The sequence below is a fragment of the Histoplasma capsulatum genome (genome assembly GCF_000150115.1).
Source record: "Histoplasma capsulatum G186AR genomic scaffold supercont2.20, whole genome shotgun sequence".
NCBI lineage: Eukaryota > Fungi > Ascomycota > Eurotiomycetes > Onygenales > Ajellomycetaceae > Histoplasma > Histoplasma capsulatum.
In genome coordinates, this window is record NW_025544820.1 from 92,043 (window position 1) to 116,190 (window position 24,148).

Here is a 24,148-nt window from a genome sequence, read left to right on the forward strand (position 1 = left end):
CTTATTCAAACACATCATTGAATATAAACAAAATCAATTCTCCATAAAAGCCTTCTGGGTGAGTGAGGGGCTCAGGTAATAACATGAAAGCAGCCAGGAGTTGGGTATCTTTCCTGCAGACTATCATAGAAAATTTGCATATATGTGTTTCTGGCACATAAGGAAGATGGCCACCTTAACCTGTATAGTATGACAAGGGAATGGAGTAAAATTGAGGATCGAAAAAACATATGATAATAGAACATACACATATACTGTGATGGAGATGGAATTGATTTAGGCCAGTGGAGAACGGGATTATGATTTGGGCGATGACCGCCATATGTGGAAACCGCCCTGCAAAGACGTTCCCAAGGAGTGTCTTCCGCACAGAATATGCACTGGCGTAACTTTTGCATCAGGATGTTTGAAACAACGCCCATGACGTGCCAACCTTCCGGATTTTCGAAACGTTGGCAACGTCACACAAGAACGGACACCAACGAACTGAAATGAAGGGTTCGAGAAGTGCTGCGCAATTCCCAACTCCCAACTTCCCAACTTCCCAAGGCGGCCACGGGCGCAACGGCAGCGCCTCTCGGTCCCAAGTTTGGCAACAACGCCTGGTTTTAGCTCCAGGGACGACTCGGGCCGTGGAACCCGGGGCCAGCACATGCACGGACCATCCATGGATGTCGATGCCTGGGGCTTGTCGAGGATTATCCTTACGCCGGCGTTCCGAAGGACCTCGCCGCGGCTGTGTTGACCGTAACCTGGAGCATTGAATGTCAACCTCTCGCCCCAAGAGGCATTGTCCACGGGTACAGTTATCCTACAATCCATTTAGCTGCCTCGGCGGCCTTCATGCTGGCACGCCTTGTCGGCCGCGTAACTGCGATATTTTGTGCGAGCTCCCCCAGGTTTTTTGCTGTCCTGGCGACAGCTCCAGTCCATGGGTATCTGTAAGTCGTACCTAAACCATTGCGCTCCTGAAACATGTTTATTTTCCATCATGAGCTATGGACGTTGTTAGCTGATGGAAATCATGTCCTATTGGTTAGGTTAATCGACGCTGTTCTGTTCGGGCCACTAAGTGTACCTCGTTGTGCACCACTTGCCCACCCCTTCAGATAGCAACATAGCGTACCTAAGGTGCATTCTGTAAGGCACATGAGATTACTGGTTACTGGGATACTGGTTGTTGGTTATTTTCTTGTGGACACCCCTATTGGACATGTCGCGAGCCTGAGGTGCCCAGGCAGAAACGAATATCTTTGGGGGTGACTTTGTCCCCTTCACGCAACGTCGCTTGGCTCTCCACATCGACAACACGTTGCCGGGTGAGCGGCTGCTCATACTCATTGGTTTTTTTTTTGACACTGAGCGTGTGACTCGACGCTTAGCGTGAAGGGAAACTGTTCTAACCGCCCTTCTCGCTGCCTGGTGGCTGCCTGTCACAAATATATCCCGTCGTTGGTCAACTTCGGAGGTTCATTGCCGCTTGCAGAGCAACGGTAAGATCCGCCAACTTTAGGCTTAAGTACCAAATCCCAGATAGGCTATCCTTGGTGACTTGCGGAGTCTTCTTGGTGGGATGGTATTGAAGTTGAATCCCAAATTCTACATATCCGATTTTGCATCCGTTGCCCAGCAACCAGGCAAAATCTTGCTCGTTTGCGATTCCATATTTCGCACGGTATTTTGCCTTCAATTTCCACTCCCTTCGGCACTCGACTGGCAGCTTGTAATGCAACCCCGCTGCGCCTTACGACTGGGGTTAGAAGACTTTGTATCGATATTCATCCGACGTTAAAACAAAGCATCCCCAGGGGACAAAGTGGACTCAACCCCTCACAACAACACACAGTTCCCCTTCAGGGAGGTATCTCATATGTTCTGATACTTTTCCGAAGTTAACGCACGAGATCAAATGCACACGGTACAGCATACCTTCCGTTTTGAGAATCATATATACTAGACCCTTTTCGTGTATTTAAGTGAGGGAACCTCTACCCATTATTTTTCATCTTTGCAACTAGAATTTTCCACAACTTGAAGCGACAAAGCAATGGATGAGGCAACGCAGCACTCAACCCAGCCATATGCCGATCCGCGGCGGATGGGCCTCAACAACTCCGGGCTTGATGAACACGATGTTCCCGACATTATTTGTGTTTTGCATCCTAACTCCATGGCGGCCCACAATGCTGTAACTGCCACTGCGCGCTTTGGCCAGCAGCATATCTTACAGAGGACCAATCTTGAATACGAAGCCGGGCTTCCCAACAGCTCTCCCGGAGACATCGCCTTGAGGCTTTCATCTCCTGTAAAAGATGTGAATATGGGTTTTTGTTTCGGCCGCAATCCGAATCGTTGCGATATAGTCCTCGCTCGGGATGACAGCGAAAAAAAGATCTCAAATGTGCACTTTCGGATCTATCTAACACGCGACAACATCTTGATGCTCCAAGACACTTCAACCAATGGAACCCTTGTAGATGATATCGTTGTTCGGAGGGATAATAAAAATGGCACCTCCTCCACCCAAATGCTTGTTCCCGGCTCTATCATTCAGGTGGCGAATGATTCAATAGCTGGCATCAGGTTTATAGTCCGCATTCCCCCCAGGGATGGTTTTGAGCGTCAGTACACGCAGAATGTGATTCACTACATGAATCGAATGCAAAATGCGTGCAAGAAGGTGGGGGATGGTGGAGGGAAGCCGATGAAAGTCGAACCTCGTGATGGTTATCTTATCGTCTCCCAGCAAGGCGGAAATAGCCATGGAATGCACTGGAATGGTGGCTCCAAATACAACGTTACCGGACAGGTTGGGAAAGGCGCGTTTGCTACAGTGTACAAACTCGCGACAAAAAACGACGGCATGGTCTACGCTTGCAAGGAGCTCGACAAACGGCGACTTATGAAAAACAATATCTCAGATCACAAAGTCAACAATGAGATGATCATCATGAGTGGATTACGACATGTAAGGTCCCTTCCCTACAAATATCCCCTTACCACGATGACTAACTCCTATAAGCCGAATATTGTTGAATTCAGAGATTACCATGATCACGATAACCGCTGGATTTACATCATAATGGAATATGTTCCCGGTGGCGAATTGTCCGCTTATCTTAATCAATGTCATCACCTTGCGGAAGAGCAGGTAAAAACAATCTCTCGGCAACTTCTACATGCCCTTCAATATCTCCACAGACGGAAGATAACACATCGGGACATCAAGCCCGATAATATATTGATCCAGTCGTTTGAACCCTTACATATTAAGCTTTCGGATTTTGGACTCTCCAAGGTCACCCAAGAAGAATCCTTCATGAAAACGTTCTGTGGAACACTCTTGTATTGCGCCCCTGAAGTTTATCCGGAATATGACAACTATAGACGAGGCGAAGCAAGAAAAAGACGACGTGCTGCTGATCCGTGAGTACTCTTCTTTACCTTGCACAAAATCGAGCACTTGTGTGTACTGACTAACCGGCTTCAGGATCCCTAAAACTTCCCCGTATGACCAATCAGTCGATATGTGGTCTTTTGGCGCGGTTCTATTTCATCTTCTCTGTGGAACTGCTCCATACATCGGCAGAGGGGATGATAGGGGTGCGACGATGCTGCGAAGTATCATGACAACTGATGCTGATTATGACTTGCTTCGAAAACACGGAGTGTCGGAAAATGGCATTAATTTTGTTTCCAGGCTTCTTAACCGCGATCCAAGAGCTAGACCCAAGGAGCCCGAATGCTTTCAACATCCGTGGATCGCTAACGTTGAGGACGAATTTGATTACACAAAATTCGACTTCCCAGAAGTTCAGGGCGTTGACACGACTTTAGCTGTCGTGGGTGAGGTCAACGAAGATGAAGAAGCAGAACGGCTCGACGCCTCTGGCCTTCATCTTAATGATAATCTTAATAGAGATTTAGATGAAGAAATCGAAAATCAGGATGACGCAGATGAAGACAAATCATCCACCGGCCACAATGACGTCAAAAGACAGCGACTGTCCCATTACCCTGAGGATACTAGCCACCAGGTCGTGATGGCCCAAGTTCCCGCTATAATCACATATCCTTCGTTACCGGACCTTGGTAGCTACGATCTAGACTCGAGTTTCAATGTCCAAGGAGCTCAGCCGCCAGAGGCACGGCTTTTTGGAGAAATAACCGGGTCTGCTCTGCGAAGTTCTGCCTTACTCGAAAGAGAAATAAACCGACCAGAAACGATGTTTGACTTTCAACCTCGTTTCCAAAATGATGATGGCTACGACGACCCTTCTTCAGATATAGAATCTTATGAAAGCTCCAGCAGCCTGGACAACCCAGCACTGATGCACCATCAACAGTTGCCTATCGAACTGGAGCGGGGCGCATCTGCACCAAGTCTAATGGGTGCGGAATCACTCGTCGGCCAATTGCATATGGAATCTCCTGATGCCAGGTCACCAGTCTCCACAGCCCCTAATAGCAACGATCCAACTACCCCGGAGCCTCCAGATGGCAATGCACCCGCGTCCCAAATCCAGAAACCAAGATCCGGTGGCTACAGCGACACTAAGAGAAAAAGCTCGCGCCAAAAACCTAACGGCCTCGACTCTACTAATCAAGCGCACCAAAGATCGGGCGGCAAGGTATCCTTCCCTACCCCGAAAGCTACCCCCAGAATTCCCGCGAATCAATGTCGTCTTGCTAGTCAACAAACTTCGAAATCGTTCGACCCGAAACATCTACTCGAACTCGCGACCACTATCGACGAGCGTACTGGAGAGGAAGTTACAGAATCTGATGGCTCGATTGGTCCTCACGAGGCTGGCGAGGTGAACACGCAACCCACTCCAAAGGCCAAGGTTCCCGTAAATGTAATGAATCTCACTCCACCCTTTGGAACGCTCGTATCACTACCTGGTTCTATCGCCGATATTGCCCTCCACCTCGAATCACGCATGACATCATGGGGCCGAGGGCCAAGGGTAAATGTGCGTTACTCCGATCCCATGGACAGCCGAATACCGGCGTATGCACTCGAACTCACATTCTGGGCACCGTCGATCGAATCTCGCATCGCTGCGGGAGAAGACTGGACAAAGATTCCCGGTGTGATGGCCATACTCTCCACGAAGGCGAGCAATTGCATCTGGGTTAATGACGTGGAGCTGCGTAAGGAAACACCGGCGAAGGATGCACGCCTCTTCGGAAAACTTTACACCGGCGATATAATCACGGTATTTAGAGACCGTGAACGCTATCTGCGCTTTCGATGCGAGTTTTATCATGGGGAAAGCATAAAGCAGCGACCGCTGGAGGAGAAAGGGTTCATTATTCAAACGGCGAAATATTCGAAAAGTAGAAGCAGGGAAGAGGAGAATTTGAAGACTTTACAGGGTACTACAGGCGACGCTAGCACGACAGCGGCCACCATAGCTCCAGAGGGGGACGGAATAAATAGTGTGGATTGGAAAGGCAAAGGAGAGAGCAGGAACTCATAGTTGATTGGTATCCCCCTTTTTTTGTTTTGGTTTGGTTAGTGTTCAAGCGATGAGATTTTGTTTAACTTGTCTCCCGTTGGAAAGGGCTCTAGGCCTCGTTTATATTAGCTGAGACTTCCTTGACTTAGATTGCCATACTCTTTGTCTTTATCTCCTCCATTTGCATATTGTTTAAACGGTCTGGTTGGTCACTCTTACCGTCTTTGATGATATTTTCTTTTGTTTATGCTCTTAAATTAGTGGGATTTGTTCTCTTATCTGGCGAAGACGATATTTCTGATTTGCGAAGGAGAGCTAAGCAGTAAAGTGGGTGAAACAGATAGTATAGCAATGTAAACGCAAATTGTCATAGACTTAATAAATATTGCCACTATTACCAAAAAAATAGTTACTCCTGGCTATTGTTCCCTCAGATCATGTCTTCTCCGCTTCAACGTTATTTATTTTTTCCCCCCTTGAATCGGCAGGATGGCACCCCTGAAGATTAGCGTGATCTGGATCTCTCAAGGGACGTGCTAGATTCGAGCTAGGCTCATTGGAGAGATCCTTTAATTTTAGGTGCCAAAGAGCTTTCACAGTACATTTATCACCACTGGATCGATGAGATGAGCTTCGCGGATCCAACCGTTCAATAACAAAGTGAATTTTCCCCGTTAGAATGAGACTGCTTCCTCTGGCGTCTGTTCTCCGAACAATACGTCCATACCCGACGCTTCTGCTTTTTCTGATATCTCTTCTGCCGTCCACCTCTGCCCAGTGGTCGTATCCCCCAAACCTTCCAGCAGGCAAGACCCTTTCGGATTACACATCAGGTGCAGCCCCGATCATCACCGACTATTACGAGTATGATATCGTAGTGGGCGGCTTCCGAACGCCCAAACCCAGCTTCGGGCTCTCCCGATGCGCCAAAAAGGGACGAACAGAGCCAATATATCCTTCAACAGACACCTTCAATTCGTCCGAGGGTCATCTCGCCGCTGATGGCACCTGGCAATCCATGGATTCTTATGATAATGGCCCCTGGGAGAACGAGTATCCAGCAGGCAAGCACCCATGGATCACTCCTGTGTGGTATATGGTCGGGAACGAGACTACAGGGACCATTTGTTGGTGGGAGCTGTACAGCGTCAGCGAGGAGAAGATACCGTGCTCTCCAACACCAGGGCGGGATTGCGAGACGGCGTATACGCGGTTTGTGACGGTGCTAGGGAATGATACGGAGAATTACTTTGCGACAATACCATTCACCGTGCACCCAGGAATGAGGAAAGGGAATGTGAATCATACATGGCATAATGGGGGTCACAGTGGATCGAAAACAACTCTCGCCTTCTCGAATATGCCGACGGGGAATGCGGCGGCGGGATTGCGGCCTACTTTTTTTCAGGGCGGTGTTTTTGCTTTGATAGCGTTGATATTCAGAAGCCCTCTGATATAGATCGTGAGCATTGTATATCTATTCCCTATTGTAAAGAAGTATTCTAAGTTGTTGTTACCTTACAGGAGGGGTTTTGGCTAAGTGGATTTACTCTCTTCTTCTGCACATTACCAGAATTCTGGTCGTTGCTTAAACCATAACTCCGCACCCCGTGTGCCAATTATGTGCGTGTGCTGCTATTGTTATTCTTCTTCTTCTTCTTCTTCTTCTTCTTCTTCTTCTTCTTCTTCTTCTTCCATTATACTCATATGCAAGCAGTGCTTATGACAAGTCCTTGTGTGATGTTAAATACAGGCAAGATACAGGGGGAATGCTTAGTGTTGAACAACACCAACATAGAACAGGAACATAGGAAAATTAAAGAAAGACGGGATTTAGTGCATGCAATGCAGGTTCCCAGCCCAGGAACAATAAGCTAAAGGAGGTCTAAGGTCCGCCTGAATAGTTACCCCGCGTCACCCATTCGGCCACCAGGCGTTTGGGCCTGGGCCACCATGAAAAAACAGATGATGCCAGATCCGACAATCGATCTCCTTTGTTCTCCTCCTGGTTCCCATTTACAGATCTCAAATTTCTCCATCGCTGCACATTCTCAGCATCGTTTTCCTGTCCTCCGTGTGTCGAAATTCAAAGTTGACACCCATCTCAACAGTCCCTTCTCATCACCAGTATGGCGATGGTGACGAGGAGTTCCAGTACATCTCGTAGGAAGTCATATGTGGCATTAACACCACCCCCACGTAAGTCCACAACTCTAGTTCACCGCTGCCTCGTCTGACGTGTTCACAGGCGACCATTTCCCGGGGGGCGCGGCATTGGAAGAAGTTGTGCATGACAAATCCAACGGGAATCGAAGCTATATCCGCAAATTCACCGTCCTACCGGAGAGCTTAGTTGTACGTTCTATCTCGCAGCTGCCCTGTCTCCGGCGGGTTATCTGGCGGCGGAGGAGCCGGACCCACGAGTACAACGTGCGCGCCATTGCGAACCCATTCCAGCGAGATGCGGTTCTCATCCAGACACGGGGTCAGCAAGTGTACTCCGACATCGACATGTGCACTAGGTGCCAGTCGGGGTTAGGGCCGTTCTCGACATGTGTGGTTGCCAGGACGAGCAATGGTGAATATCCCAGCTCTGGAGCCTGTGGGAACTGTATATGGCGTGGCCTGGCCTGTAAATGCTCCTTCCGCGATGCTTTCAACGGAGACAGTGAAGGTGGGTGTTCTTTTTATGTTTATTTTATTTTAATTATATCTATATACATAAGAAAAATTTTTTTGTTGTAGTTTTGCGCTCTCTAGCATGGTACACTTTTCTTTCCCGTTTGGTTGAACATGCGTTGATGTGCTTGCTAATCCTGTCCGGGGGGAGCGAAGAGGAGTGGCAACATGAAAGCGAAGACGAAGATGAGGACGAAGATGACGAAGATGACGAAGATGACCACGAAGAAAATGAAGAACAAGAATCATATTTACAGAGTCCCCCACCCTCGCCAGATTCCAAGACCAGGACAATCCACCGAATAACCAAGGCCGCCTCTAAAAAGCCACCTAGGCCGTTGTCGAAGTCAAACAGCCGCATCAAAAGCAAAAACCGTCCCCAGCAAGCGGAGCCACGGACGGCCTCGAGAGCCAAAGGACACAGCAGTGTTGCCGTTGTTATTCCGTCTCCGTCGAAGAGCACGGGCAAGGGAATCGGCAAGGGAATCGGAAAGAAAACAAAGCCAGCAGGGCAAAAGTACTTCAAAATCCCGGCAGGTTTGTCCCCGAACACAGCAGAAGATATCCGGCATGCCATTGATGAGCTCAACGCAATCCGCACAAAGCTATACGCCCGCCTTGAGCTGCTGGAGTGTGTGCAGCTGGCCGGCTGGGAGTAGGGACAGGATAAGGGCGTTGGGCCGGCCAATGAAGGATCAAAAAATTTTCCCCATTCGCGGAATTTTGCCTCGCTTTTGAACCTCACTCCGCAGCGGGTACGAGGGCGCGCGAACAAGAAGAGCACGCGATGGATCGCGCGGGGGTGATAGCGGTTATTGGTCATAGCATAGCATCCCCCTGGTCGAATTTTTTTGGAGCTAGATACTCCCTTGATAGATAGTGATGTAGTTAGTTAGGCGTGATAATAGAGGAACGGCAATTTAGGAATATATCAGGTGCAGCTTAGTCGGCTACTGCGCAAGCAAGCAAGCTCCGATGAACAAACTACCGACGCGTTACTATGTAGGATATACATGTGCTAGTACTCCCTAATAAATTGACTGATAAAGCGAGTTAGAGTCCCCAAGTAAGTAAATAGTGCTGGTATTTTTTTCAAAAATTGAGCAAACCCCTTCCCGCCAACAGATGCCGAGTTTGAAACGCAGGAAAGAAGGTTCGTGACGGCGCAAATCAATTGGGGTATGGTATGGACGGCACTGGAATGCGCCCATAAGCAAAGAATACACAGGTAATACATACATACACACTCCGTACATACATAGGATGTTTGGAGTGGAAGGGTGGGCGATGCGGTTGTTGACGAAGGTCGAAGCCAGGCGGGCGGGAGGGAGTTCGTGGCGGCGGTGAAGGGGGGATTGCAGGTTCTATCACTTGTGTGAGCTCCCCCGTCTATTTCTTTATTATACACATACATACACAGATCTGTATATGTATGTATGTATATATTTATAAATCATAATTGATCATTTACTTTTTGACTGCTGCATAGACTGAGCTGATTATATGGTATTTGGGTGGACGCAGAAGCCAACGGCGAAAACGGGCCGTTGTTTGATTGCTTTCGGTCACTTCAGATGAGAAAATAATCCGCCGAACGGGACAGGGGGAATAGATCTACGATGGAGATGCCGGAATATTTCGAGAGCATGGGTGAATCTCGAATGCCATTCTCTAGTTTCCTGTTGTTGTTGTTGATGTTGTCGCTGGAAAAGAGCACAACTCGAACAAACTGGCAGTGAAACAGTAGTCAACTACGCCGTGTAGTTCGTTAGCTCGTCAAAAAGGATGATAACCAGGTAAGCGAGTACTCCGTAGTGTGACATCCCTTGGCCGGGATCAGCCAAGGGCCGCGTGGAGCCTTGGGTAACTAATTATTGCAAAATAACTGAGTGCACACGCAGACCGCGCGGGCAGATCGAGGCGCAGGTGGAACATGGCACACATGGCGGCACATGGAGCAAGAGATTTGTACAAGGTTCAGACTTCAGGTTCAGACTCAGGATGTCTGTCCAGCGCTCCGTAAGTTGTCAACGGATGCGTACCACACCAGCTTCACCAGATCTCCCACTCCCTTGTCACTCCATGGTTGAAGGCCGAAGAAACATCGAAAACAGGCGCCCTGATTGGCCAATGACACCTGCAGAGATGAAGTCTGCCAGATTCTTCGCCCTAAATTGCCGGCCAGAAGAGGAGGGAAGGCCAGGGGTTGGTGTGGTGTGTGGGTTTTTTTGGGTTTGGGGTTTGGGAAATGGGAAATGGGAAATGGGAAATGGGACCGTCATTTAAGATTTTTGCAGCAAATCGTCGGCCGGTTCTCCACCCAAGACACACAAACACAGTTCAAACACAGTCAAACAGACCCAGTCAACAGCCAGCCAACAGCCAAACCGCTGTACGGCCCGTTCAACGGTTCATGCTTGCTCAGGAAATCTCAGGGAAATCTTCTTCGTCTCCTTTTCTCATCCAATCTCCCGTCTCCTAACCTCTCTCTCCCAAGTCTCCCCCATCTCTACCATCTCTTCCCTCCGTTGTCCTCCGGTCCTGCGAGTGCTGCGATGTGTCTCACTCGTTCTCCTGTGGCCCGTCGTCTAGCTCATCCCGGCCGCTTGTCTCGCCGCTAAGCTTCTGCCCTGGTCGCCCAATCCCAATCCCGCCACTCGATTTCAACCGCAAGACGATTGAATCAACTTACGTTGTCGACCGTCGTCCCTCAGTCGTTACAGGTTTTTTGGTTTGTGCCCGTTTCCCACGATTCAGCAAGCATTCACGATTCGCCAGACGGCCTCCCTTGACCACCCTCGTCCTCCACCGCTCTGCTTCTACCTCTGCCTCTTGTCCCGTCCTCCCCTTTTGCCGTGGCTTCGATATATATCGACTAAATATCGTATATACTCCGGAGCACCTTTCATCTGCTTCCTTGGGCCGTCAACATTCCTCGGGACTTTTTACTGTCCCGTGTCTTTTTTTTGGGGGGTGGAGTTTGTTCTTGTTGCTGTCTTCTTTTTTTTTTCTCTTTCTTTTCTTTTCTTTCTTTTTTTTTCGATGCCAGACCTTTAGACTTTTAGATTCTCCTCTACCTGGTCCTATTCAGTCTATCTCGGATCCCGCCACCTAGAAAAAAAGAAACAACTTCCCCCCAGCTATACTTAAAAAGTATAGCTACCCTTGCCACAAAACGTCAAAACCGTTCGTGTCTATTAATATATACGCATACATACATACATACAAAGACGCAATTTGGCATTGAGTGGCACCACTACCACTGCCCATCGAGAGGCTGATATAAACTCACCCAACAAACACACCAACCCTCCGCTCCTTCGTGGGTTGAAAAAGGGAGAGAATTTCCATCTCTCCCTATTCTTCCTGCTCCTCGATACCAACCTTCATCCTGGCTTCGAAATCCTCGAGGGATAGCCGCTCTCCCGGTTCGCACCACCGCAGACGCTCCTCCGCCCGCATCACTTCCTCAATACAGCGTCTCCAATCCTCGTCCTCCAAACGGGTTCTTCAGGCTACACCGTTAGCAACCACCTCCTCCCTCTCTCCCAGGTCTACCCCTCTCCCCTCCATCGCCTCCCCACCTTCAGATACACCTTCGGAGACGGGCCAGCTGCCCATGTCCCTCTCGAGATCGCCCTCCCCCCGCCGTGGAGGAGGATGGTCCAGTCCCGGGCTGACCATTGCCACAGGCAGCTCTAGAGGCTCCAGCCCGCCGAGGGGTTACCATGACACCGCAAACAGCAGTACAAGCAGTGGGAGCGGAGCTTTCCACCCAAACAGTTCACCAATCGCCGGTGCTGGCCCCGGCAATGGTGCCGTCACCTGGGCTTCCGCAAAGGCAAAGAGTGACCGCATAGCCGCCTACCCTTCCTTTTCCACCCGGAACAATGGCTTCTTCTCCAGACAGCGGCGAAAAATCTCCGCGAGCCTACCGCGGTTCCGTGTCAATTCCATGCTTGATTACGGCGAGAAGGAAAAGTTGGGCCGCGGGCGATGGTTGGCGCGCGGCCCCGGCGACCTGCCGTTGCGCGTCCGCCTCAAAACTCTCCTGGGCAGCTTGATTCGCCGGAAGAGGTTCAGATTCATGCTCCTGTTGCTGTTCTTGTTCTTCTTCTGGCTGTTCTTTTCAACTCGTGAGTAGCCTCTTATTCTTTGTTTTCTATTTCTTTTTTCTTTTTTCTTTTTTCTTTTTTCTTTTTCTTTTTTAAAGATCTTATATATATGTACGTACAAACGGAAATTCCCCACTGATGACATATTTAACAGGGATCATACAGTCCTACCGCGCATCGTCGATGGGTGGGGGTAAGAAGATTGTGTTGGTTGTGGGTGCGAATATTGGCGGAGGAGTGATGGAATGGAAAGGCGCTCGCGAATGGGCGATTGAGCGGGATAGTTTGAAAAACAAGAGAAAATACGTTCAGCGCTGGGGCTACGAGCTCGAAATCGTCAACATGGTTACGCAGAAGCGATATGCACATGAATGGAGGGAAGGATGGGAGAAAGTCGACGCCCTCCGCCAGGCTTTTCGACGATATCCTAATGCAGAATGGTTCGTCTATACCAAACGTTAAAAAAAATTGGAAAAAAAAAATTATGGAAAAACAGGAAAGCAACTAATACATCTTTTTTTTTGTCTCTGCATGCAGGTTCTGGTGGCTTGACCTTCACACCTACATCATGGAACCCACCTACTCCCTCCAGTCGCACGTCCTCAACCACCTCGACACCAACGCCTACCGCGACATCAATTTCTTCAACCCGCTCAATATCTCCCACCCCCTGAACGCGTCATACCTGGATCCATTCTCCCGCTCCATAACCGGCGACAACAAAACCTCCTCCATAAATATGATCCTCACGCAGGACTGCTCTGGCTTCAGCCTGGGCTCCTTCGTCGTCCGGCGCAGCCCCTGGACCGAGCGCCTGCTCGACATATGGTGGGATCCCGCCCTCTACGAACAGAAGCACCTGGCCTGGACTCATAAGGAGCAGGACAGCCTGCAACATGTCTACATCAACCATCCGTGGGTGCGTCCGCACGTCGCCTTCATGCCGCAGCGGCGCATGAACTCGTTCCCGCCGGGCGCGTGCGGCAACGGCACGGACCGGCGTATCCACTACCAGCGCAATGACCGAGATTTCATCGTCAACATGGCTGGCTGCGAGTGGGGAAGGGACTGCTGGGGGGAGATGTGGTATTATCGCCAGCTGGGTTACTTCCTCAACCGGTCCTGGTGGGAGCGCTTCAAGGAGGGGCTGGCGGATATATTTTTCAAAATGATTGGTAGGCCGCTAAAGAGGCAGTTTTGATATATATATATCTGGATTCTTTTTTTGTCCTGTTTAGGTCTTTTTTATTTTTTTAATCTTTTTTTTCAGCTTTTCTTTTTTTTTTTTTTGTTAACAAAAATTCCCTTTGCTGGCGGTATGGTGTTTATTCCTTCTGACCTTTCTTGTTACCATTCTTTCTTCCTCTATTTTTCATTTTAACTATATATACATATTTTTTCCCTTTCCCTTTTGGTGTTTTTTTTTTGCTTCGAACTTCATGACCTTTGATGTTCCTTTGTTTCTCCCCCAAACCCCTTACCCTGCATGAGAGGCATTTGTTTGCGATTTTCGTAATTCCCTGCCTTCCCTTTCCACCTCTGCATCGAGAAGCCTTCTTGTTGTACCCTTCTTGTATTTTATTGATTCTGTCCATGCTTCCTTCTACCCGTTTTACATTCGCATCCCTGCTCTAGACATGCATGTATTCTAGCGCCCTTGGACATTACATTCCTATGCTCTATGCTTCGTGTTGTTGTTTTGCTGGGTTTGGGTTTGGTGTTGGGTTTGGTTTGTTTTTTCTTCATTCTTTCTTTTCAGCTATTTGCTGACTGACATTCCTGATATTGCTAACTGTGTGTGTGTGCTCTTGCAAATTTATTATACCTTAGCTATACAGACAAGCAAACATAGCAATGCAGGACTGTGCATTTTGGAAGTGTACCTTTGCCTCTTTCATTTATTTCTTGAATTCATTAAAAAAAAAAATGAAGTGTAAATTTTTAATTAGCTTATTCTGATTTGTCTGCCAAAAGCCGGAAGCTATTAGTCACGTGATTATACCTGCTATCATGAAGATCAAGAATTCCAACCAAACAGCAAGCTATACCGAGCCAAACTGCTCACTCACCATTGCCTATCCCACCATCAGCCAAAACCACACGGGGGACCAAAATAATATCAATAATAATAAATGATCAGACAATAAAGATAAAACTAGAAAGAACCAACCCCTTGAAAGCCAGGAAACAAATCAACCAACCGACCAACCGACCGACCGACCGACCGACCGACCGATCGATCCACGCCGACCAACAACCATGCCCACCCCGGAATCCGCCGCCTTCCTCGCCAAAAAGCCCACCGTAGCCCCCAGCTACGACGGCGTCGACTTCGAAGACACCGCCGCGCTCCACAACGCGCGCGACGCCATCATCCGCGAGCAATGGGTGCGCAGCATGATGGCGCGGCTGGTCGGGGAGGAGCTGGGCAAGTGCTACCGGCGCGAGGGCGTGAATCATCTGGAGAAGTGCGGGATGTTGAGGGGTGGGTTTGGCTTCTTTCTTTCTCTCTCTCTCTCTCTCTCTCTCTCTCTCTCTCTACAATAGTCCTTGTTTTTCAATTCATTTATATGGTTCTACGCTCGTGCTAATGCTGGTGGGGGGTTGGGGCAGACCGATATTTCGAGCTTCTGAAGGAGGCGAAGATTAAGGGGTATATGTTCCAGGAGAAGAATTACGTCTCGAAATCGGCGTCGTCGTGAGAGGGTGTGCGGAGTGGCGGGGGGCGGAGGTCCTTGCGGATTAGCCCTATCGAGGTGCGGGAGACAGCGATACGTGTTCGAGGTGGACGCTACGAGATTGTACTCGACCATACAATCGAATTGGATACCTGAGTTTGCAGGCCTTTGGGATGAAGCGCGGTGATGGAATCGGACTACGTGCGCTACGGGGCGCTGTCCTAGTGTTGTGTTAGGTCGGAAGGGCATCTTCTTGTTCGTGATGACGGAGACGTCACTTCGTTTCCCGCCGGCATTTCGAAAACCCATCTCGACTGGTATCGTCGTTCTCAATTGCGGCTTCTTGTGTTTTTCTTCCAGTTCTGGCTGTGATACAAAAGACACTATTCACAGTCAGGTAGTTAACTACCTTCGTGGTCTTGCTTTTCCTCCCGCAGACCAGGATTATGTTTTCCGTGTCGATGATGCCAGTTACAGTGTGGGAAAATGAATAGACCGGCGGTGCACTTACTGTATATAATGGATAGATTTAAGGGACAATAAAAAAGGTTAAAAATTTTTAGAAGCCATTGTTGTTTCAGTTCAAGTCCATAAAGACCCCTTTCTCCCTGAAATATAGAAATGGGGTAGAAATTATATATACATACACGCTCACCCATCAATCAATGGCTCCAACTAACTCTGCCATAACACACACACTAGAAATATCCCCTCCCAACTGCTTCTCCCTCAACGGCATCCTCATCGCTACTTTCCGCCACATCTAGGGACTCGTAAGTGTCTGGCGGCGCACGCATGCGCACTATCTGTTCCGCGTCAAGCTGCGGCGGGGTATATGCTGCAGGCGTGGAGTGGATGTCTCTGCCTGAGGGCAGATTCGCTATGTACGAAGATGACGAGGGTATGAGTTGGGTATTTACCTATGCGTCCCGCAAGTTAGTTAGCGGTTTAGCAACAAATATTTATCTCCAAGGGTTCCATATAGACATACAGTATCATTCATCTTCACCCACTTCGCCTCAAGCATATCCAGCACTTTCCCCTCCTCCTCCCTCCCCGCATCGTCCCCCCAATCCATCTCCGCCTCGCGTTCCAGCCCCTGGCCCCTCGACGACGCCGCTGCTTCTTTCTCGATTCTCCTCTCCTCCCTCCGCTCCGACCACTCCCTTTTCAATTTCGAGAATCCGGTACCAAATCCCCCTCTCCCCTTCTCTTTCGCATCCCCTTCCAATGTGCCACGAAACCCCAAGACCCCCCTCCCGGCCCGCAGCCACGCAATCCCCTCCCCCGTCTTCCCCCCCATCTCCGCATCAATACCAAAGAACCTACAAGCCTTGGCACGACAAACTCTTGCAAGACTATGCATATAATTGAGCAAATCTTCGTCGACCTTGGCATCGTTTCGCTGACCGCCGACAGCACCTGCGCTAGAGAGAGCCTGCTCCGCATACTCCGCCGCGCGCACGCATAGCCGCGCAAAAAGCACCGTACGCACCTTCGGGATATCAGGCGATTTGACCATCCAGTCCGTGTCAAGAGCGTTCCGGGCCTGGATGCAGGCCGAGAGGTACGCGTCATCCTTGACCACGGCGAGAAGCGTCGCTTCCGCGAGGGCTAGGGTTGCGAGGGCCGATTGTGTTGACGGGTCCAAGTCTGGAATGGGAATTGGAGAAGGGTCAGGTTCAACCGGCGGCGAATCCGGTGTAGCGGTAGTTGTAGCTGTAGCTGCATGTTTGTGAAATCTAGGGGTGTGCGGGGTATAAGTAACGGCAGCTGCCGAACACAGGCCCGAGAGTGAAGACGACGAAGCTAGAAATGCATGGACACTGCTAGCCTGGAGTAGATATTTGGTCGCTGCTTGCACGGCCGCCGTCTTCATTTCTGGCGTGGGTGTTTTATTCGCGTAGAGAGTTTGTAGATATCTAGCGCGCCCAAGGTTGGCCAGCGTATAGCCCAGCGTCGAGAGCACGAAGGCTATTTCAAAGTCCAATCCGCGGCCACGGACGCGGGAAGAGCGGCCCAGGCCGACCTCACCCCGTCGCAGACGGAGCAGCAGAGAACCTGACGAGAGCGTGGTGCGCCATTCGACCTCAATTTCAGAGCGGAGATGGATACCGATCTGCTCTGTGTCGTGCGGGCCAGGATCAGAGCTGAGGCTGCGCGAGAGGGTGAACAGGAGCGGGATGTACTCATTTAGAGCAGTGAGGACGAGCTGTAAGTGGCATGATTGCTTAGCAGGGGATAGGCGCTTGTGTTCCTTGAGGGCTAGCCGGAGGGCGTGTCGAGCTGTGGAAGCAGACTGAGGGAGGGAGGGGTGGGAGGGGGAGGAGAGATAGGACTGGAAGGATAAGTGGGAAGTTGTGGGGAGGGCGAAAGAGAAGACCATGTCTGTTGGTGTCAAATGGGATATTGATCCTTTGGAATTAAAAGCGTCAACTGCACCGTCGCTCTGCTCATGGGAGTGGAATGCAGTTTATTGAAGTGGATTAAAGGGATTAGTTCGATGCTGATGTCAGAAATGTTTAATGTTTATCTACAACTTTACTGTGGTTGCGAATATTATCATAGAATAAGAGCAGCAAAAATGTGCCAGAAATGGCTGTATGTCAATATTATGAATTGATTCACTGAAAAATATAGGAACAAGATTCAGCATGTTTATATAAAATATAACTAGCCGCTTGTCTGCCAGTGTGCTGCTGGTATGTCGAGGGGTGCTCCCAATAAGACATTTTGGAGATTTCTGGTATCCATCCAGTAAATGGTTGCATACGCCCGGGGTGTGGGGGGATATGCTAATATATATAGCATCCCTGACCTTCGTTGCCCCCATTAGAACAGCCTATCCCCAGTATCACTCTCTGCGCTTGCGGCCGGGTAGGAGATGGAATACCACTGCGGTACCCGAACACATGTTTTGTCTCCTATCTCACTGGTTTTTGCGAGAAGAATTTTGGTGACGATTAACCCCCTTGCTGTTCCTCCGCTACACTATTCCGACCAAGCAAGCCCGAAAATAGATGGAAATTCCTTTGATGGCAGATAAATGCTGCTGGCGGATTATTAGGAGGTTTCCTTCCCTCATGCTGACCAGAATTGCCATTTTGTGGGTCGCAGTTATTGCTCGAATCAGGTCCGTTGGTAGTTCTAATGATGTTTTTCCAGGAAGTTCGTACGTACGAGTTTCTTAAAAAGGCTGCGCAAGTCGACACGGGCAAGATGTGTTCAGATGGACCTTATCGATGTATGCGGGGTGCTCATATTTCCATTGCCGCCACATCTGACAGACTGCTCGGGACACTGCTCATGACGGATGAGGCGGCCTCGGTGCTCGCTTCTCCCGATCGAACCTGCATACCCCAAGCTTTTATACTCTGAGCTCCGCCCTCTATGACAATGGGATGCAACTCTCCGCTTTTTCCGAGGACAGTACCTTGGTACCGTGATTCCTCGCCGGTTTTGCTGTGCTTCTTCTTTAAGGCTATAATGGTCGCATCTATCAGCTGGAAACTCCCAAACGAAAAAGTGGCCATGCTCTTGTTCCAAAACGCAAACAATTTGACCAGACATACCAGTCAAGTAATCCTCTTTCTCGAGTGAGTCTTCATCCACCACATCCCCTTCGCTGGGGAGGAATCCAGCTACCCGTCTGATTTCCTTATTGGCTGGTCCTGAAAACCAGGCCATAAACGACTCGAGTCCACGCATATCCTCTTTGCCCCTAAGAGTCTCCTCCGAAAAAGACATCTGGGGTCTCAGGGCACCAACATCCTGCAAAGCCATGATAACGTCGTGGAGGTTTGGAATGGGGATTTCATCGTGGCTGTTGTTGGCATGGTCGCTGGTGAGCGAGACGAGGAGAATCAGATAGCGAGCGGCCAGATCAGTGACGGTGTCAATGACGGCAGGACTCGCGGAATGGAAGCCTGCAGCGCGAAGTATCTGAATAACTGGAGGACGTAGTAAGGTGTGGTAGAGGTTGGGCGCTGACATCTTTCTGCCATAGGAATTACGCCGTGGCTCGTGGGTTCGGATGTCGAGGTGGTTGATTATGGGGAGTGATTGCTCAGTAAGGAGGCAAGAAGGGTGCTTTCAATTAGTATATGGGCATTCGCATTCACATTCATGTTCACCACCAGCTCTTAATATACAACCCACCCCAAGAGTGACAACATGGTAGCATCCACAATTTCATGAGCGACTGTTCACTCACTTTAATGCTTCGGTTTGGAGGAAACTCAGTTGAAGTTGAGCGCTAAGCCCAATTAGGCAACATAGAACAACAGCAACAAGAAAGCTTCAACATCCGTGTACCGCACGCAAGATAGGGGATAACATACCCAACTCTCACGGCTCTGTTACTTGAAGGGGATACCTTTTCACTCAATACTGTATACTCACTGGCTTTTCTACGGCAATATTCACGATATCTTTGACATGCCCAAGGCACCGTAAACCCATCACTATGTCTTCCCGACCAATGCTCAAGCTGACCTTCAGCAAGCCAAAGGTCGATCAAGTTGCTAATTCTTCTTCTTCTCCTCCTCCCTCTAACCCAACTACACCTGGAGGCTCGTCACTTCCTAAGCTCAAGTTCAAAATTGGCCCAAAACCAAGCGCTGAAGAATCCGCCGCCCCCCCGGCTTCTGCTTCCAAATCATCCAAAAAACCCAAGGCCTCCCGCCCCAGGACCTCTCAGGATACTCCACGAGCAGGTGCATCAAAGAAACGAGGAAGAGAAGCTTCCAGTAATGATGCGGACATCGGCACGACGGCTAAAGGGTCGACGACTAAAGCTTCAAAGCAACCAGCTGTAAAGCGCATAAAGCTCAGTACCAGGCCACCGCCATCCATTCGTTTACGAAGCAAGGGAGAACCGCCTGTGAGACCAAAAGGTGTGGGATATGATTCTGAAGCTTCAGACACGGAAAGGGACCCCGCTTTGGAAGAGCAGTTCATCCTCCGTATGCTACCTGGAGAGGATTGTGATTACCTCCGCCAGGCCGTGATGGAGAAACGCTTTGGACCTCGTAGCCAGGGTGGCGCCGATATTAGCTTCAAGTCACTGACAAGGGACGGGCGGCGCGCTGTTCTCAACATTCGCGGACACATATATGCAGCATCCCTCGTCGACCTACCTTGTATCATCGAGGGAATGAAGAGCTGGGACAAGCGGGGCTGGTATAAATCCGCAGACATCTGCCAGATGCTTCTAGTCCTTGGTCGTGTGAACTCGGATGATGAAGCACGTACCTATCCCCTGCCCAGGGACGTCGACGAGTCCACTTTCCAATACGCCCATGGCATTACCCCGCCTCTCCGTTGGGTGCGCAAGAGGCGGTTCCGGAAGCGCATTAGCAACAGAACCATTGAGGCGGTCGAGCTGGAGGTGGCGCGCTTACTCAAGGAGGACATGGCAGCTGAGAGCCCTCCTGAGTTCGAGATAATGGATTACACGCAGTATATGAGGGAAACTAGTGCTATGAGTGACGATGGCGCGAGGTATGGTTTGACAGGCCAGGAGTATGATGATGAGCAAGATGCAGAAGGGGAAGTAGACGAGTATGGCATGGATAGCTATACTCAGCCCTCGGCACAGGAAGAAACTGCCGACTACTTCGAAGATGAGCTTGCTGCTGAGATGGAAGCAGCACTTGCGGCTCATGCCGATGGCGATTCTGCTCCCGGCCCAGCCTCCACCTCTGCAGCTGCGGGAGATACCCAAAACAATATGTCTACCCCCACTCAAGCCACAGTGCCAATAACAAAAATGGGACCCGAAAGCCATACGGAGGGCGAAGTCGATGTTTACGTCGACGCCAGCACACCCAACTCCAAGCCCCAAACGCCAGCTGAAACATCTGGGGACGAGGACGAAGATGACGAAAGCGAGGATGGCTCTTCAGGTGACGAGGCTAACGAAGCTGACCTAGACGAAGACGCTCTAGAGCAGCAACGACAACTAGAGCAGCAGCGGGAGGAGATTGCCGAGCTGGAGGTGCTGGTGCAGACTGAGACGCTCAAGTGGGAGAGTATGGCGAATCCAATATTGAAATCAAAGCTTGGCAAGCGAGTGCAGAGTCTTAAGCAGGCGTTGGAATTGAAGAAGGTTTCATTCGGGGAGGGCGACGAGGATGGGTAGATGCCAAATATCATCGGGCAACGGACGCTACGCTAACTTGTTCACTGGTTCCTTTGAATTTTATACTAATTATTCCGATAATGAGGGTATGTGAGTTTTTGTTTACGGGGATGGACTTTATTCGAGTTCTTGCTAGATGTTACCCCTGCTCTTGTCTTTACGTTTATTGGGAGAGACGGAGTTGCATGGTTATGGGTTATTGCCTCGCTAAAGGATCGAGGAACAATTTGACTTTCCATGCTGGTGTCACTGACTACTGGGTGAGAATGGCATATTCTTGAAATGCGAGGCGGGATATGTACTGTACATGCTTGTGAGAAGCCTATCTTAGCAATCGTCTTATCTCCATACAATATATCCTCCATCTCCAGTCCCTCTTTGTGCTATAGTGACAGTAAAGGTAAACTGATTTTGCCTAGGAGCTGGGAAGCAAGTGGGATTTTTTTTAATTTTTTTTGTTGATATACAAACCCCTTGGGCTCTCTGTGTGCTACACTGCATAGCAGCTTGACCAAAACAGCAGACTTGCCATGGGTTATCTTATATGGCCAGAAGAAAGCATGAGACAACAGAAAATTTCACATAGAATTCAGGTAGGATTGGTTTGAATCTTTGATAAAATCCTCCCATCATGTTCCCTACTGTACACCAATGTCTAGGTGTTGATCCTAATGTATTCACTTAAAAGTGTTGAGTCTTGACTGTTGTAAGGGGGCTTGGGGAATTGAATCTTAAGCTCTCACATTGTCCAGCCCCCCTTTTTTGATTCACAGGGTTTGTCTGCCCTGACAGCACTCAAATAACTACCACACAGCCAACTTGGTCATCTGGAGTTTTTCATTCTTGATGACAACCACTTTGTCTCTATGTATCTCATTAACAGCGAATCTTCTGTTCTCTGAATTGGAGATCATTGTCATCTGCTCACAATAAACGAAGCACCACAAACCTCAGGTAATACCGCCCACGGAGAAGAAAGAAACAAAGAAAAGGACAATCCATAGCCATGGCTATGGCTGCAGCTCATCGGATGCCCAAAAGCTTCACCTCTGGCTTCCTGACAGTCCCGGAGCAGAGAAATGAGTAAGTGATCACACCAATTCTCCGCTGCCCCTTTGTTGAACTAGGCACTGGTTATTTGAGAGAGAGAAGCCAGGAAGAGGAGCACAGTATTATTTTTAAGGCAAACAATCCTCTGTTTTTTGTATCCCTTGTCTCCTTGCCTGGTCTTTTTCCCATCTCGCTCCTTCTAGCGGCTGCATGCAGTTTGCTTTGGATTGTGGCTCCTTTGTCACATTGTTTATTCTTTACATCAAAGAGAAGAGACAAAAATCACTAATTGTTTCATCTTGACAAATAGTATGGGCGCGTTTGCTAGGATGCCTCCGTTGACACCGGTGAAGGACATGCGGATGCGACTGACAATTCGCCAGCGTCGGTGAGTCTAGTTGATTTCTGGCTGATGCTATCCTCATCCCTCCTTGCCTTCCGAGTCTAGTTTCGGGCAAGAGAGCCAGACTTCTCCCAGAATCAGGGGCCTCAAGAGAGGCGGGACCAAAGAAGGCGAACAGCAGTAGTGATGCGAAACTGCCGGCCCCTAGTACGAGATTATGGCCACGAGACAGAGAACATAGCCCACTGATATAAGAACTAGAAAGAAAGGAGAGCATGATGCTGACTATGATGTATTTCACAGTCGCTTTCCCAACAATTTAGCAATTATCCTTCCGGATAACTACGAGGAATCATTGCCACAATTGAGGACAACAAGCCACGAGCAACAGGACGTGCAGCGCCTGCAGAACCAGCAAGACCAATACGACCAGCAGACGGAGCAAGATCATCTCGGTGAAAAATCCGCCGAGGCTATGGCTGCAGAATGGATGTGCTGGCTTAAAATCATGGTCCCAGACACGAACATTCAGTGGTACGTGACGGACAACAGAAACGAGATCTACAAGTTCTATGTGGATTATCAGGTGAGTTTAAAAAAGAAAAGCAAAAAAAGAAAGAAAGAAAAAGCCTCTTCTAGATGACAGACTTCCTGTGGATTTTCAATCTCTTCATACTCGGTATAGTATGGGAGGGCGTGGGAATGCTATGTCAAAAAGACAAGCAATCATAAATAGGAAGAATGTCAATGGAAACAAAAAAATGAAATGAAAAAGCGAAAAGAGAAAAGAAAACTAATGTCTTAACATTCCCTCAATAACAGATCATAAAGAGTCTCTGGGACGGGTTTTCAGGAGGCAGTCTGATACATTATGTATGGCGTGTGAAGGAGAAATCATCACCATCATCACCTGCCGCTCTCATCAAATTACCCATCGAAATAGTAATGATGATCTTCAATGAGCTCGACGTTCCCGACCAAGTGTGTCTAGGCCTGACAAGCAAAGCCTTGGCAAACATCACCCGCCACCTGAACGGTGGTTACGGCGTACTATATGACAGTTCCATGAGACTGCAGATCCTCTTCCGGTTGGAATCGTGGATGACAGAGGTGCGCCGGTTGTGCATGGCCTGTGGAAAATATTTCCCACTCGACCCGCTGTTCTGGAAGGAGCGGAAGCGTCAAGGGCGGTGTAGGACGCGTAGCATGGTGTATGGACGCGTGGATGTGGATTTTGAGTTCCAGGGGGAGACGTGTCCGGAGTGCGCAGCGGCGATATCATGGGGAAATATTGCGATGGCGCATATTGGAATGCAAATGGCTGTTCGCTAGATGGAACTGATGTTGAAAAGGAGAGCGGACGGAGCATTTACAGGCGTGCAGTGCGTGCAGTGCGTGGGGTATAGGGTTAGAGTGAAGTGCATTTCGTTTGCTTTGGCAAGAAGGTGGATGGTAGACTGTGGTTCTGTTTCATTGCCGTCGTGCCATATGGCTCCATATTTAAAGATATGGGTGGGTTTTGCCATTTTCAATGCTTCCGGCAACATTGCAGAGAGGTTCTGAATGACATTACTTGGTCGATTCATGTGGACCAGCGCCGAAATGAAAACCCCCGATGATGGTATAAAAACGTATGTCGTATGTACCATAAGTACACTGTACATAGATAACCTTTC

General features: G+C 49.2%; 12 protein-coding genes across 12 annotated transcripts; 8 read left to right on the top strand and 4 right to left on the bottom strand.

The window, feature by feature from the left end:
- Positions 1-297: 297 nt before the first annotated feature.
- Positions 298-1,335, bottom strand: HCBG_09008 (uncharacterized protein; the record flags this gene model as incomplete). Its single annotated transcript, XM_045436057.1, has 4 exons — positions 298-811; positions 953-996; positions 1,102-1,126; positions 1,160-1,335. 4 exons carry the CDS (start codon positions 1,333-1,335, stop codon positions 298-300), a joined length of 759 nt encoding a protein of 252 aa, XP_045283209.1.
- Positions 1,336-2,047: 712 nt separating this feature from the next.
- On the top strand, positions 2,048-5,486 carry HCBG_09009 (serine/threonine-protein kinase; the record flags this gene model as incomplete). The annotated part of the gene is made up of 3 exons (XM_045436058.1): positions 2,048-2,968; positions 3,023-3,426; positions 3,491-5,486. 3 exons carry the CDS (start codon positions 2,048-2,050, stop codon positions 5,484-5,486), a joined length of 3,321 nt encoding a protein of 1,106 aa, XP_045283210.1.
- Positions 5,487-6,144: 658 nt separating this feature from the next.
- On the top strand, positions 6,145-6,924 carry HCBG_09010 (uncharacterized protein; the record flags this gene model as incomplete). The annotated part of the gene is made up of 1 exon (XM_045436059.1): positions 6,145-6,924. The coding sequence occupies one exon, from the start codon at positions 6,145-6,147 to the stop codon at positions 6,922-6,924; it is 780 nt and encodes a 259-aa protein (XP_045283211.1).
- Positions 6,925-7,594: 670 nt separating this feature from the next.
- Positions 7,595-9,079, top strand: HCBG_09011 (uncharacterized protein; the record flags this gene model as incomplete). Its single annotated transcript, XM_045436060.1, has 3 exons — positions 7,595-7,664; positions 7,714-8,139; positions 8,301-9,079. The coding sequence occupies 3 exons, from the start codon at positions 7,595-7,597 to the stop codon at positions 8,801-8,803; spliced, it is 999 nt and encodes a 332-aa protein (XP_045283212.1).
- A 246-nt stretch (positions 9,080-9,325) lies between these two features.
- Positions 9,326-10,293, top strand: HCBG_09012 (uncharacterized protein; the record flags this gene model as incomplete). The annotated part of the gene is given in 6 exon segments (XM_045436061.1): positions 9,326-9,328; positions 9,407-9,519; positions 9,917-9,940; positions 9,960-10,007; positions 10,046-10,163; positions 10,288-10,293. The coding sequence occupies 6 exon segments, from the start codon at positions 9,326-9,328 to the stop codon at positions 10,291-10,293; spliced, it is 312 nt and encodes a 103-aa protein (XP_045283213.1).
- A 413-nt stretch (positions 10,294-10,706) lies between these two features.
- HCBG_09013 (uncharacterized protein) lies at positions 10,707-11,495 on the bottom strand (the record flags this gene model as incomplete). The annotated part of the gene is made up of 3 exons (XM_045436062.1): positions 10,707-10,800; positions 10,837-11,019; positions 11,437-11,495. The coding sequence occupies 3 exons, from the start codon at positions 11,493-11,495 to the stop codon at positions 10,707-10,709; spliced, it is 336 nt and encodes a 111-aa protein (XP_045283214.1).
- A 268-nt stretch (positions 11,496-11,763) lies between these two features.
- HCBG_09014 (galactosyltransferase) lies at positions 11,764-13,460 on the top strand (the record flags this gene model as incomplete). Its single annotated transcript, XM_045436063.1, has 3 exons — positions 11,764-12,280; positions 12,414-12,699; positions 12,797-13,460. 3 exons carry the CDS (start codon positions 11,764-11,766, stop codon positions 13,458-13,460), a joined length of 1,467 nt encoding a protein of 488 aa, XP_045283215.1.
- Positions 13,461-14,339: 879 nt separating this feature from the next.
- On the top strand, positions 14,340-15,505 carry HCBG_09015 (NADH-ubiquinone oxidoreductase; the record flags this gene model as incomplete). The annotated part of the gene is made up of 2 exons (XM_045436064.1): positions 14,340-14,744; positions 14,873-15,505. 2 exons carry the CDS (start codon positions 14,519-14,521, stop codon positions 14,959-14,961), a joined length of 315 nt encoding a protein of 104 aa, XP_045283216.1.
- HCBG_09016 (PH-signaling protein PalC) lies at positions 15,482-17,424 on the bottom strand (the record flags this gene model as incomplete). Its single annotated transcript, XM_045436065.1, has 2 exons — positions 15,482-15,857; positions 15,929-17,424. The coding sequence occupies 2 exons, from the start codon at positions 17,321-17,323 to the stop codon at positions 15,636-15,638; spliced, it is 1,617 nt and encodes a 538-aa protein (XP_045283217.1).
- A 112-nt stretch (positions 17,425-17,536) lies between these two features.
- Positions 17,537-19,113, bottom strand: HCBG_09017 (bromodomain associated protein; the record flags this gene model as incomplete). The annotated part of the gene is made up of 2 exons (XM_045436066.1): positions 17,537-18,418; positions 18,510-19,113. 2 exons carry the CDS (start codon positions 18,928-18,930, stop codon positions 18,195-18,197), a joined length of 645 nt encoding a protein of 214 aa, XP_045283218.1.
- A 181-nt stretch (positions 19,114-19,294) lies between these two features.
- On the top strand, positions 19,295-21,079 carry HCBG_09018 (transcription initiation factor tfiid 55 kd subunit; the record flags this gene model as incomplete). Its single annotated transcript, XM_045436067.1, has 1 exon — positions 19,295-21,079. One exon carries the CDS (start codon positions 19,403-19,405, stop codon positions 21,077-21,079), a length of 1,677 nt encoding a protein of 558 aa, XP_045283219.1.
- A 1,006-nt stretch (positions 21,080-22,085) lies between these two features.
- On the top strand, positions 22,086-23,804 carry HCBG_09019 (uncharacterized protein; the record flags this gene model as incomplete). The annotated part of the gene is made up of 4 exons (XM_045436068.1): positions 22,086-22,162; positions 22,440-22,517; positions 22,776-23,058; positions 23,295-23,804. The coding sequence occupies 4 exons, from the start codon at positions 22,086-22,088 to the stop codon at positions 23,802-23,804; spliced, it is 948 nt and encodes a 315-aa protein (XP_045283220.1).
- Between the last annotated feature and the right edge of the window lie 344 nt (positions 23,805-24,148).